Genomic DNA, 13,308 nt, shown 5'->3' with positions numbered 1-13,308 from the left:
GGGAGTAGGGCCGAGGCTCAGTTGAGCTGCATTTCAATGGGTTCTAGCTTCACCATAGTCTTTCTTCCCTTTCTGCATTATAGTGTGATGATATGGCTGGCGGCCTCTGGTCCTCACAGGCTGTCTTGGCGATGGAGGAGCTGACAGACAGGCAGCAGCAGGACCTCACAACCTTCCTGCAGCTGGTGGGGTGCAGGGTACAGGGTGAGCGTCCTGGCCCACAGGATGCGGTCAGCAACCAGAAGCTCTTTGCAACAGCCTACTTCCTGGTCAGTGCGCTAGCAGGTATGGAAACCGAGACAAAAAAGAACAGGGTAATGTCTGCCATGACTGGGAAATGGTGTTGCTTTCTGTATGTGCCAGGGACACAGAAGCGATGATGACCAAGGATGCTTTGGTACAGTTGTCTCCTTCCAGTCCTGAAGATAAGAGGTGGAAAGCCAGGGAGAACCCTGCCACACTCCAAGGGATGACTGTCTTACTCAGGGAGGACTACCTTCTGGTTTCCTCACTGGAAGTCCTTTTCAGAATGCAGCCTGTGATCCACATCAGGGTCACCTTCCTTTGGAGGTGTTTGTCCTTTCCTTCCTCCTTGCACACTTGTGCCCCCCTTCAAGGTACTCTCAGGGTTCAGTGTAGTGGTGTGTTATGCACAGGTGAGGAGGCAGGCTGTGGCTGTGTTTCTGCATAGGTTTTAAAATGGTTTCCCAGGGGGAGTGGATTTTAGTTACTGTCAAGCAGAGCCCACCATGCAGGAAGGTCTGGTGGTACCCTCTGTGAAGCAGCTGTAGCTATATCCCATCCTTGGAGGCCCAACTTCCCTCCAATGCATGCTAATAGGCACTGGGGTCCTGATACAGGGGCTTTCTTCCCAGTATTACAAAGGGAAAGGCCCAGGGAACCTTCAGTGTTTAAAAAATGAATCAGAAAGAATGTTCCAGCTTGATGTGCTGATGGATAAACCCTGTGTCTTGTTTTAAATCAGAGAAAGTCTTTGAGTGGCTGACTGAGACCAGATATGAGACATAGGCTCTGTGAAACTCCACCTAGAGCTAGACCCATGTTAACAGTGAACATGCTTGAGTATAGACTTTGTCAGTTTGTGGGAAGGCTTCTTATATATCCTACACTACTTAAGCGTTTCTATGTAGAATAGCCCATGGCTGACAGACTATACCAGTCACATTCTCCCTGGCCTTGATATAGTTCTGTTGCTGACCATACAAGGGGTTTAACACAAAACTTATTCCCATTTGGAAGCTGGATGCAGGGCAAGTTTTATGTGTAGCCAGCATCTAAATCTACACCTGCTCTTTCCACTGATGTTATAACAGCAGCCACAAAGGTTGGCTGATTTAAAGATCTTTTGATAGTATTCTAGTTAACCCTGGATCCTTCTTGGCCAACTTTTCCAGACAGCATGGCATCCTAAGATCTGGGGATAGTGCTGGAATAGAAAGTAGTTCTCTTGGGCCCTGACAGTGTTTATTTGGCTTTCTCCTGGTTAGCCGCTTCAAGCACTGCTCATCTCCCAGAAAGCTTCCTCTGTCCCTTTGACCATGAGCAAATCTTGGCAAATCCAAGATCTCAGTACCACAGAACCTCATTTGTAACTGAATTGCTTTTTCCCTGACTTCCCGGGCAGCCTTATACTGGGCAGCCAGGTAGTTAGGGGAGGACAGAGCATGCCTGGCCTAGGACATGCACCAGGGTGAGAGCCCTTTGTGATGTGCTCACAGCTCTGTTAAGCACCTCTAGGGATAAGGAATGCAGTAGTGATTTCATGAGGCAAGAGGCATTCTGGAAGGTGAAGGGGTTGAAATGTGTCAGTGCTTGGTTGACACTACTGTGCCTTCTCAGCCCTGTGCCTTCTAGCCTCTTCTTGAAGTGGAGTGAGGGCCTCCTTGGGGACATATGAAAACTGTGAGCTTCCTCAGAGGCAAGGGCATGATCACACTGGAAGGTTGTGTTAAGTTTCTCTGGTGGGATCACCTAACAGGGCTGCCCCTTCCTTCAGCAGCCTTGTCCTTCTGTCCTCTCTGGGCCACAGCCTATGACATGTCATCTGTAATACAGCTAACAGATGTAGGTGGTCATGAAGTTCATGAGTGGTCACTATACCAGGTGACTTAGCAGCTCCAAGGTAATGCGCTGAGGATTAGGTTCATCTCAGCAGCTCTTATTTTATATGGGAAGTATTGTATAGATGCATGAATGGCACTGATTTGAATTCTGTTTGGCAGGGTCGTCTGGTGTAGCTCTAGCCTCTCACAATTCTGTCCCAACTTTGTTGTGTCACTGATTAGCCCTGTTGGAGCTTTCTTTCCCAAAGGGACTGGTGGCATGATGGAGCCCTTCATGTTTATGTGGTGTATATGACATGTATTCCTAAATACCTTCTAGTGTGTAAAATTGACAGGTTCCTAGAGAATACCCCATGCTATGGTCTTGAGTGTTTATATGTTACATATTCTCATGCCTGTAAATCCCAGTACTTGGAAGAGGCATGATTATTGGAAATTCTAGGCTATTCTGGGTTACATAGCAAGAATATGTCTTAGAAAAGCAGAAACAAAACAAAGCTTCCTTATAGAAGCTCCAGCCTAGTTAGCTGGAATGGTTCTAACCATTCAAGCACTGCTTTTTTTGAGCCAATTATCCTTTCCCAGAGTCCATGCCCTTCTTGCTAACTAGCAAATTCGATGTCAAAGAACATCTTCTAGTGACTAGATTTCCAGGGAGATCCCTCAGATCACCAGCACTGCCTTCAAATATGACCACACTCTCGTTCCTGACAGTCTGTGTAGCTCTGGCTGACCCAGAACCCAGAGATTCTGCCTCCCAAGTGCTAGGATTAAGAGTATTCCACCACTCCTAGCCCAGTCACACTTACTTTAACTGGTGGTAGCAAGGTAATGAAGTATAAGTTGGACACCACCTAGGGATGGCCGAACTGTTCTTTCTTTTTAATATAAGGGCTCATTGTGTCTCAGGCTTGTGATTCTTCTGCCTAACCTCTCAAATGATGATATTACAACATGCGTCACCATGCTTGGCTTCCACAAACTCATTTTTGACAGTGACCATGACCATGATGCATGTCTTCTACAGAAATGCCAGATAATGCCACAGTTCTCCTGGGGACTTGCTGTAAACTTCACATTATTCGTACGCTGTGCCACCTGGTAAGGAACCTTCAGCTGGGACAGTGGGGTGGAAAAGACTAGGGATGATGAGGGATAGATGCTATGCAGCTGGTATAACACCTCTAGTTTCTCAGCTTGAGTGTGTAAGCACATATCATTAACATATGGGTGGGGGGATGTCTGAGGTACAGAGCAGTGTTCAAAGAACTGGCAGAGCAGCCTTGTGTGCCAACTCCAAATACTGTTCTTTCCTCAGTTTGGAGACTTTTGGTACCGAGAGGCCCAACACCCTGCTGTTGGCCACTGCAGTGTGTGGCATGGTTTGAAGCTGCTTTGTGTCACATTTCCCAGAAAGCACTCAGGGCTGCTCTCTGAAGGAGACATAGCTTCTCCCATCCTCTTACAGTATCAGTACCACTGCAAGAGCAGGAGATCAGTAATGAGTCTAACCCCAGAGTGGAGCAAGTTCTCAAGTTCCAGAGAGGGCAGTTAGCAGAGACCAGCAACAGGCTGCCCCAGATTGTCCAGAGGCAGCTTCTCTCACACAGCCTGTGCTGGTAGAGGGCCCTGGATCACTTGTTTTAAAGTCTGGTACAGTGCCAAGCCCCCATGTTACCTCACAGCAAAGCTGGCAATGCAGACTGCCCAGATAGGCCTTCTTATGTTCTGCATGTCCTCTGGGAATACCAAAGCATATAGGTGGTCTTAGATGTTGTTCTGTATGTAGGATGTGTCAGAAGCCAGGATCACTAGGTATCTTATCACATAGCTGGGCTGGTGCCATCAGAACTGACCACAGAGTCCGTGCCCCAGGGGATACTCAACTACTTGGAAACATGCCACCATATCTCAGACCAGCTGAGGGTGATGGCTGCTTGTGTAGTTTGATTATAGAAATGATATAATTGTACTAATTGTATGAGATGATGAGCAAAACAGCTCTGTTCCCTCTTGCAGCAGTGAGTGTTCAGCATTTCCAAAGTCTGTTTCTTGAGTATTTAGGGACTAATTGAAGCCATTCAGGAAGTACACAGAGAGGAAACTCGTGCTATGGGAGCCAGGCCCTAATGAACTCACTTAGCACTCTTTGCAGTGAGCTCTGGCTCTGATTTTGGCTGATGTTCCAGGTCCAGCCAGGAACCAGTTCCAAAAATGGATGGACTCCTGCTGCCTGCAGATGCATTTGCCTGCATTTGGAGCTGCTCAGCAGACAAAACAGGTTTCTTAAAAGGAAGATCATCCTAGGTGTCCTCAAGTAATCTCTGTAGATTTCCCACTTCATGAATGGAGTATTGTGTACGTCTTAAAGTGACTTACTTAGAAAAGTCACACAATTTACCCACACTCCTGTTTGAAGGTCCAAGTGATGCTGAGTCTTCTTTAAAGTTTTGGACAAATTGTCAGCTACACTATTCACATGCTGTAGACTGGTAAGAGAGTAGATTTAAATTAGAGAAATCTAGAAAATAAATATTCCCAAAGGATACAGAGTAGCCAGGGCAAAGGTTCTTGAAGCAGAAAACAATTAATAAATGACAGTACCTATACCTGAGTTCACCCAAATACCTGAGAAATTCTAATATTGCCATTTACATTAATAAACAAAACAACCAATGACCAAGTGGTGGCAATGGTGTGTACCTGCCCCAGAGCAAAGAAAAAACTGTCAGCAAAAGTGACTGGAACATTAAATGATGTAGGGAGTACCTGTTGGACATACCCTGCCCTTCACTAAACCTGATGCTGTCTGGAGAAAGAATGGAAAATGGCTGTAGGCCTTATCATTCTGCAACTGCCCAAACCAGAGGACATACAGCTTAATGTCCACTCTGAGAAACCGGCTTGTTTAAACAGGGCTCCAACGGTGATCACCTTAGTTGGGCCTCCCATAATCAGCAAGACTCTTACCTTGTTATGGACCCTTTGTCCTGTGCCCACACTGGGTGGAAGGCAGTGTTGACAGCATTTTGCTACTTCAGGCTCTGAGGTACCATAGTCATATGCATGGGGGCCATCTCCTCCTCACCCTACAACCTTGAGGCTGTGGGGTTGTAGATTGTAGATGCCTGTGAAGGCCTACCCTCACTTGCACCTGTCTATCACGAGTTGGCCAAGTTTCCAGGTAGGTCCTACAGCTCCAGGAATCCAGCAACGAGGGCCCCAGCTGTCAGTGATACTTGCACCCAACGACAGTGAGAACTTTTTGTGCTTACAGCTTTGGAAATGTAGCTGCTGGTGCAAAAAGCCTCAGCACTACTCTCGCTTGTAGTTGGAATCACATCTGTGGTCTTCAGCTTCATGGCAAACTATGCCACAAGTTGGCCACTCCACTGCTTACTCTTTGCATGATCTAGATATGTTTCCACCCTTGCCTTGTGGCCACAGACACCAAACAACAGGCTTGCATACCACTCATATTAAGCCGTGGCACACAGGGGAATTATCCCCAAAGTCCTGCACCTCTGAGCATGGAAAACAGAACTATTGGGAAGACCCAAGGAACTTAACTTCCACAGTCCATTGACTTTGGATTAGAGTTGCTGGTACTGAGTAAAACTTGTGCTTATCACCTTGGTCCTGGATGAGCTATAGTCTCGATCCCACACATCAACAAAAGTGGCCATAAAGCCCCAGAGACTTTAACCACCCCCAAAGGACTAGGGAAGAACTCCTTTATGTTTCAAAACCTTAAATCCCATGGTTACTGGAGATATTTACTTGGTAAGACTTGGAGAAAGGGGTTGGTTCCATGCTGTGGCTCTAGAATTGTGGGTGTTGGTGCTACAGACTCAAGCATCTTCTACAACTCATGATGTGTTTTATGTTCACCTGGATAGACCTAGGGATAGCTCTTTCTGAGTCTCATACCAATGAGTCCATAATGGCTGAATGCACTCTTGGAAGCCTGTGTTTATGGCAAAGCCCTACTGTGGTCATCATTGTTGTTGTACCCCTCGACCCTAATGATAGGAACCAAATGAGGCACCGCACAGGAGCTACACGGTTGAGTTCATTTGTAACTGAAGCCCGGACACCTATCCAGCTGACAAAATGAACAAAAATTCCTGCAGAAAGTGCCTCAAAATATTGGATGTTCCACAAACGTACAGGATACAGAGAACAAGCCAGCCACAGAATAGCTGTTCTCCTCTAAAAATAATCTCTGAGAAGGAAATCTGAAGAGTTTACAGTAATGATCCCAAGGAAACATTAATGAGCCCAAGAGAATATAAACAAAGTAACACAAAGAAGCAAAAAGCAATTTAGAATATAAATGAGAAATTAAAGAGTTAGAAATCTTAGTTAAAAAAAATAACAAAGGGGCTGGAGAGATGGCTCAGAGGGTAGGAGCAATGGCTGCTCTTCCAGAGGTCCTGAGTTCAATTCCTAGCAACCACATGGTGGCTCACAACCATCTGTAATGAGACCTGGTGCCTTCCTTGCCAGCAGTACATTGTTTGCTTAATAAATAAATAAATCTTTAAAAAAAAATAACAAAGACTATTAATTCTGGAGCCAATATATCCAATCAGTGCAATAAAACATACAAAGCTCTGAAAATAGGAAGTAGCACAAGGAAACACTGCAGAACCTAAGGATAATCCTGCCAATCACTTCAGTAAGACAAGGGGGCTGGTGTATGTAATTGAGAAAAGCTACATGGTATCTAGGACAGAAATAGGTGAAAATATTTGCACTGTGGGGATTCCAGATGGGGAAGAAAAAAAGGCATTTAAAAACTAGTTTCAGCTGGGCGGTACTGGTACATGACTTTAATCCCAGCACTTGGGAGGCAGAGACAGGCATATCTCTATGAGTTCGAGTGGAGGTCAACCTGGTCTACAGGAGCTGGTTCCAGGACAGGCTCCAAAGCCACGGAGAAACCCTGTCTCAAAGAAAACCAAACCACAAGAAATCCATTCACTGAGGTATGCGTATGTAGTGGTTTGAATAGATATGCTCCCATAAGACTGACTCATGTGTTTGAATACTTAGCCCATAGGAAATGGCACTATTAGGGTGTGGCCTTCTTGGAGGAAGTGTGCCACTGTGGGGGTGGGCTTTGAGGTCTTTTATTCTCAAGCTATGCCTAGTGTGGTACACAGTGGATTCTGCTTCCTTTGAATCAAAATGTAGAACTCTCAGTTCTTTATCACCATGTTTGCCTGCATACCACCCTTCTTCAGCACCATGTCTGCCTGCATACTGCCATGTTCCACCATGATGATAATGGACTAAACCTCTGAAACTGTAAGCCAGCCCCAATGAAATGTTTTTCTTTTAAGAGCTGCCATGGTCATGATGTCTCTTCACAACAGAAATCCTAGCTAAGACAGCATATTAAAAGGAACTGGGGGAAAAAAAAAAGCAACTAAATAGAAATCAAAAGTAAGCAGAAGTTATACTCATAATCTCACAGGGTAAAGTGGACTTTAAAGAATCAGAGAGAGAATGCAATCACTATGTATTCATAAATAGATCAGTTCAGCAACCAGATACAGAAGGGCAAATACATATGGGTCCAATGTTACCAGTCCAATAGCCAGAACAACTGTAGATGTGCAAGAAGGGAGACGAATACAGGTATAGTCAGGGACTTCCCTTCCTTTTCCACTTTGGGCAGCACATTTAGACACAAAATGAAAGAAACACTTCAGTCTAAACACATTGAGTGTTACCAAGTTACAGGGTGTCTTAACCAGCAGCAGTAACAGCAAACTTATTCTTACTAGAAATATGTACTACTCAAGACTAGAACATGTTAGGTCACAAATAAGTCTCAACGCATTTTTTCTTTAATTTGAAGAGTGTAAGAGTTGGTTTATTGTAAAAGAAACCAAGAATAACCAGTTGTCCACATTCTACCTATGACAGCTAAAACACATTAAACCCTATTATATCAGGAGTAAGAAAGGGCACAAGACAGACTACATAGAGGCTGTGAATCAAACTCAGTGAAAGGGTGCTCAGGGTTCTTGTAGTGGTACAAACGATTTGATGACACCAAGGTACTGTCAGGCTCCATGGGGCTGCCAGACATTGGGGTGTAACTAGCCAAATGATGTTGAGAGACAAATACAATGTTCTTCGTTTGTTTGTTTTCGGAGACAAGGTTACTCTATATAACAGTTTTGGTTGTCCTAAACAGTTTGGAACTAGCTCTGTATATCAGGCTGGCCTCAAACTCAGAGATTTGCCTTCTTCTGCCTCCCAAGTGCTGGGGTTAAAGGTGTGCACCACCACTGTCTGGTATATACAATGTTCTTACTTTGTGGGTGAACTTTTAGGAACAACTGTCTTGAAGAGGAAGAAGTCTGTAGGTTTCTATCAAGGTCCCACCCTCCTCTAAGCTAAAGCCAGTCTGCTGATACATAGAATGTAATCTTTTGCCCTTGGCGTTTTACCCTTCAACAGCCTTACTATCTGCATGTTAGCCACATGCTGCATTACCCATCTGCTCAGTTTTGAATTCAGTAGAACTTTAGTGTTCTAAAGCCCGTGTCAATGTTCACCCCCTTTTCCCAAGACATAATCCAGCACGAATCTTTCTGCTAGTTTTTTTTTTTTTTTTTTTAAGTATTATTTACATGATGAGTGTGTTGTCTGTATGATCCCCTCAAGGGTCAGGGAAGGGAGGGAGTCAGATCCTTTGGATCAGAAGCCGCCACCATGTGGGCACTGGGAACCAATAGTCCTCTTTAAGAACAAAGCATGCTTAACTGCTCAGCTACGTCTCTGGTCCCCATGGGCTAGTTTCTGAATAAAGGCCTTAGTAGTGGTTCTCAGCTTTCCTAATGCTTACAACCCTTTAATACATGTTGTTGTGACCCCAGTCATAAAATTATTTCATTGTTTCTTCATAATTAATTTTACTACTACTATGAATTTGATATGCATCCATAGGTTGAGAACCGCTGCCTTAGAGTCAATGGCAATGAATGAATCATTAGATACAATATATTGGTAACTAAATCTTTTTGTACACTGAAGTTCTGCACTCATTAAATCAAAGGACCAAAATACTTAGATTTTTTTTTTAACTGAAAAAATAAATTGGTGTATCTAATCTGAGTCTTTTTTTTTTTTTAATAGCAGTTTAGCCTGGAAGAGATTTTTTTTTTGTCTTTATAAAACCCTTGAAACTGATAGAGGTGTTAGCTGGTGACCCTATAATTCCAGCTACCACTTTATAGCTTCTGTTTAAGGATTCATTCAGGCTTATTCCTTAAAAAAATACTCTTTGGAAACCATTACTATTCCCAAAGACACGTTTTAGGAATCTCCCTTCTTGCATAAATAAATAAATAAATAAATAAATAAATAAATAAATAAAACGGCAAAATCATGTTCATCTCCTCTTTGCTTAACCCAACTATCCACATACATTCTAACCTTGTCACTTTACCAGTTAATGCATGACCTCACTGTATTTCAACCCCAAAGTCCATTTTTAGTATAGGAACTATGAATATTAGCTATCTTTGGTGACCACAAGGGAATAAAATAAAAAAAACCAAGAACAGAAATTATAAAAATACATGTTCCTAGTGACTAATAGATAACTGGAGAAATTCTAGGAACAAATGCAAGGAACAAAACAAAATCCATGATCCACAGCAAACATAGCAGTGAAAGGGAAGTTTTGAACAATGCATATATCAGACAACAGAAAGATCTTAAGATTGTAAGCAACTGACTGCTGCAACTCAAGGACATAGGGAAAACAAGGACAAACCAAAACCCAAAGCACAGCAGAAAATCAAAACTTAGAAACACAGAAAGCTAGGTATGGGCAGACGAGGCAGGAGGATCGTTGTGCTTTCCAGGCCAGCCTTATCTGTACAGTGAGTTACAAGACAGCCAGGGATACATACTGAGACCCTTTATCAACAACAACAACAACAACAACAACACACACACACACACACACACACACACACACACACACAAAAAAAAACCCCACAGAAATCAAGTAAACAATCTGGTGTTTTGGAAGGAAAGAAAAATTGTCAAAACAAATTAGGTGTGTGCGCTGGTAGCAGTTGGGCACACTCTGAGATGGACGAAGACATTACACACAACAGAAGCAGAGGATCACAAGGAATGACTGCAGCAACTGCAGTGCTGCAAACCCGGAAACCTATGTAGATATGTGTATCACAGCTAGCTGAGTCAAGAGAAATATCAACTCTAAACAGGCCAGCAATGAGAGGGAAACAGTAACTGAAATTTCCTAAAGATAGTCTAGGAATTGAAGAGCTAATTCCAATGCTGCTTCCGTTATTTGAAGGTGAACTCGGAGGAACTCTACCAAATGCATTATCCGGATACCCAGAGGAGACGAGACAACCACAGACTCATGTACAAATATTCTCAATAAAGTAGTACCAACTGAACTCAATAGCATTGCAAAATATAACATACCATGAGAAAAGTATTTACAATCTTCTGACAAGGGACTTCTCTCGATAATATAGAAACTCAAAAGGCCATATACCATAAAAACAATCCAATTAAAAAGTGAGCTAAAAACCTAAATGGATACTTCTCAAAAGATATACAAACTGCAAGTACATGAAAAAAAAACCCACTACTGTCTCTCTAATTACCATGGAAACACAAATCAAAACTGCAATGTAGTAGCATATCATCCTCATTAAAATAACTATCATCAAAAAGATGTAAGAAATGTTAGAGAGGATATAGAAAAAGGAAAACTCTTATATACTATTGGAAAGGATGTACTTAGTACAGCCATTATAGAAAACACAATGGAGGGCCCGAGTGCTGAAACTGCTGAGTGCTACCATGTCTATCTGAAGATGAAATATCAATAGATGTGTACTCCCATGTTTGCTGAGCCTGTTCACATAGCTAAAATGTGAAAACAACCCAGATGTTTCTCAACAGATGAAGGCCAAAGAACACACAGATAAATGCACAGTCAAATAGTATTCCTTTATAATAAATGAAAACATGTTATTTATTGGTAGCAACACGGCAGAAACTGGAGATTATTGTTAAATGAAACAGGCCAGACACAGGACATACACTCTCATGCATAAAGTCAAACTCTTGGAAGAACAGATTAGAATCATGACCACTAGACTCAGATAAGAAGTGGGGAGGATGGCTTAAATTCTAAGGAGTTTCAAACCATGGACAGGTGGGATACTTCTGGATCTTCTTTAACATGGTAGGTTAGAGATAAACCACCATATTTCACAATAATTACAAGTGTATGAAAAATTCAACACAAAATGGTATGTGGAGACAAAAGTTCTTATTGTCTGATTTTTATTACTGATTCTATATATGTACTGAATTATCCTAATATACCCCATAAAATGTACATATTTATCAGTAAAGCCAAGATGAATCCTTATATATGACATACAAAAGGTTCATGCTGATTTTTCTAACCTACTGGGCTAATCAGTTTAGAAGGTGTAACAGAATGGGGATTCAGACAGGAATACAGACAAGAAAGAGAACAACAGGCCCAAGATCTCAGCATGAAGAAACATGTATCTTATTATGGTCAATGGTTTTTCTATCCTATTTGGAAGTTTTTAAGAAAATCCTATTTGGATTTTCTGGGACTTTTTTTGGTTTACATTTGTTTAAATTTGTCATTCCAGCTCCACGCTCTGTCTGGTGATAGGGTATGTGATTTTGAAGACCCCACCTTGGCTCCTCTGAGAGATGCTGAGAGGTTTAAGATTGTACAGCGTTTGTTTGCCTCTGCTAACATTGCCCTGGAGAGGATGCAGCTGTCTGTGAAAGCCACCATCCTGAAGGACTCTTGCATCTTTCCACTAATTCTTCATATCACTCTAAGTGGGCTTTGCACTCTAAGTAAAGACCATGAGTAATGTCTTTGTCAGAACTATGTGCTACTGACCAAGGCTGAGTACTTTAGAGAATTGAGAAAATACTGTGGGATTTGGGTCCAAGCATGTTAAAAGATGGCCAGTGAATTCCAAAGCACAGTAAGTGGTGACTTTCCACACTAAATGCCTGCAAGCACTGTGCCAACAGTCAGTGACCTGGGAACCATGGTAAATCCTAACATTTGAGTTACTTGAGGGAAGAGTCAAGGGCTTTGTACTTCACCCAACTGTCACCTTATTTTACACTCACTGCTGTTATACAAAAACAGAAAAAGTCTGAGACTTCAAAATTCATCTCAGGCTGTGAAAGCTGTAGGAAAGCAATTTCTCCTCACTTCTTTCCGACATGCTGTCTGTAATACAGTGACTGGGAGACTGTAATGTTACTTGAGCATATGAAACAAAACTGTATTAAGGACATCTTATCTTACCCACCTCAACATGGGGACTTAAGATATATCCCTTTGATTTGACTTTGTTATGCTTTGATGAACATACTATGTCTGGAGCAATTCCAGTGGATTCTGGGAATTTGTCACATGCTGCCATTTCTATCAAAAGAAATTCTGAACTATGTATAGTTTGCTATTTATTCTGTTTTGATGTTCTTCTGCTTCAGCGGATTTGGACAGTTTCCCCAAGCCTCCAGATTCCACTCAGAGTATCAGTTATTTCAGACCAGACCCAATGCCTCTGGACTGAAGCAGCAGAGAGATGCAGTTTTTACCTTCACTTCACCCACATGTCCCCTTCACATTATGAGGAAGAGTAACAAAAATGAAATAAAATAAACATAGACTCCACCTTATGCAGCTGTCTTTTACAGGGCTATACCAGTGGGACTGCTCAGAAATAAAGTGATCACAAGTTAGGAAGGAAATGCAAATGTATGCAGTTGTGCAGAGTTGGTGCTGTGTCTCATCTATTTCTGATATAAGACATAAAAAGCATGCTATGGACAGAACATATATGAACCTACAGGTGGAAAACACACATGTATGTGCATGGGAATGCATGTCTAAAGTTCAGGAGATCAGACCTTTGTCTGTTGCGGGGTTGGTGAAGATTTTCTCCCAGTCAGTGGGTTGCCTTTTTGTCTTAGTGACAGTGTCCTTTGCTTTACAGAAGCTTCTCAGCTTTAGTAGGTCCCATTTATTCAATGTTGCCCTTAATGTCTGTGCTGCTGGGGCTATACATAGGAAGCGATCTCCTGTGCCCATCTGTTGTAGGGTACTTCCCACTTTCTCTTCTATCAGGTTCAGTGTGTT

At 42.5% G+C, this 13,308-nt stretch overlaps 1 protein-coding gene across 1 annotated transcript in view; it reads left to right on the top strand.

Annotated features, from left to right (window-relative positions):
* Gsdme (gasdermin E) overlaps positions 1-12,112 on the top strand; it is a 49,948-nt gene extending 37,836 nt beyond the window's left edge. The window contains 3 exon segments of the mRNA XM_050155535.1: positions 84-285; positions 3,112-3,185; positions 11,789-12,112. Coding sequence (XP_050011492.1) covers positions 84-285; positions 3,112-3,185; positions 11,789-12,112 — 600 coding nt within the window.
* The last annotated feature ends 1,196 nt before the right edge of the window (positions 12,113-13,308 follow it).

The sequence above is a fragment of the Alexandromys fortis genome, unplaced genomic scaffold (assembly GCF_014885135.2).
Source record: "Alexandromys fortis isolate MF-2015 unplaced genomic scaffold, M_Fortis_MF-2015_v1.1 scaffold_93, whole genome shotgun sequence".
Lineage (NCBI taxonomy): Eukaryota > Metazoa > Chordata > Mammalia > Rodentia > Cricetidae > Alexandromys > Alexandromys fortis.
This window is presented reverse-complemented; position numbering and strand designations above follow the sequence as displayed.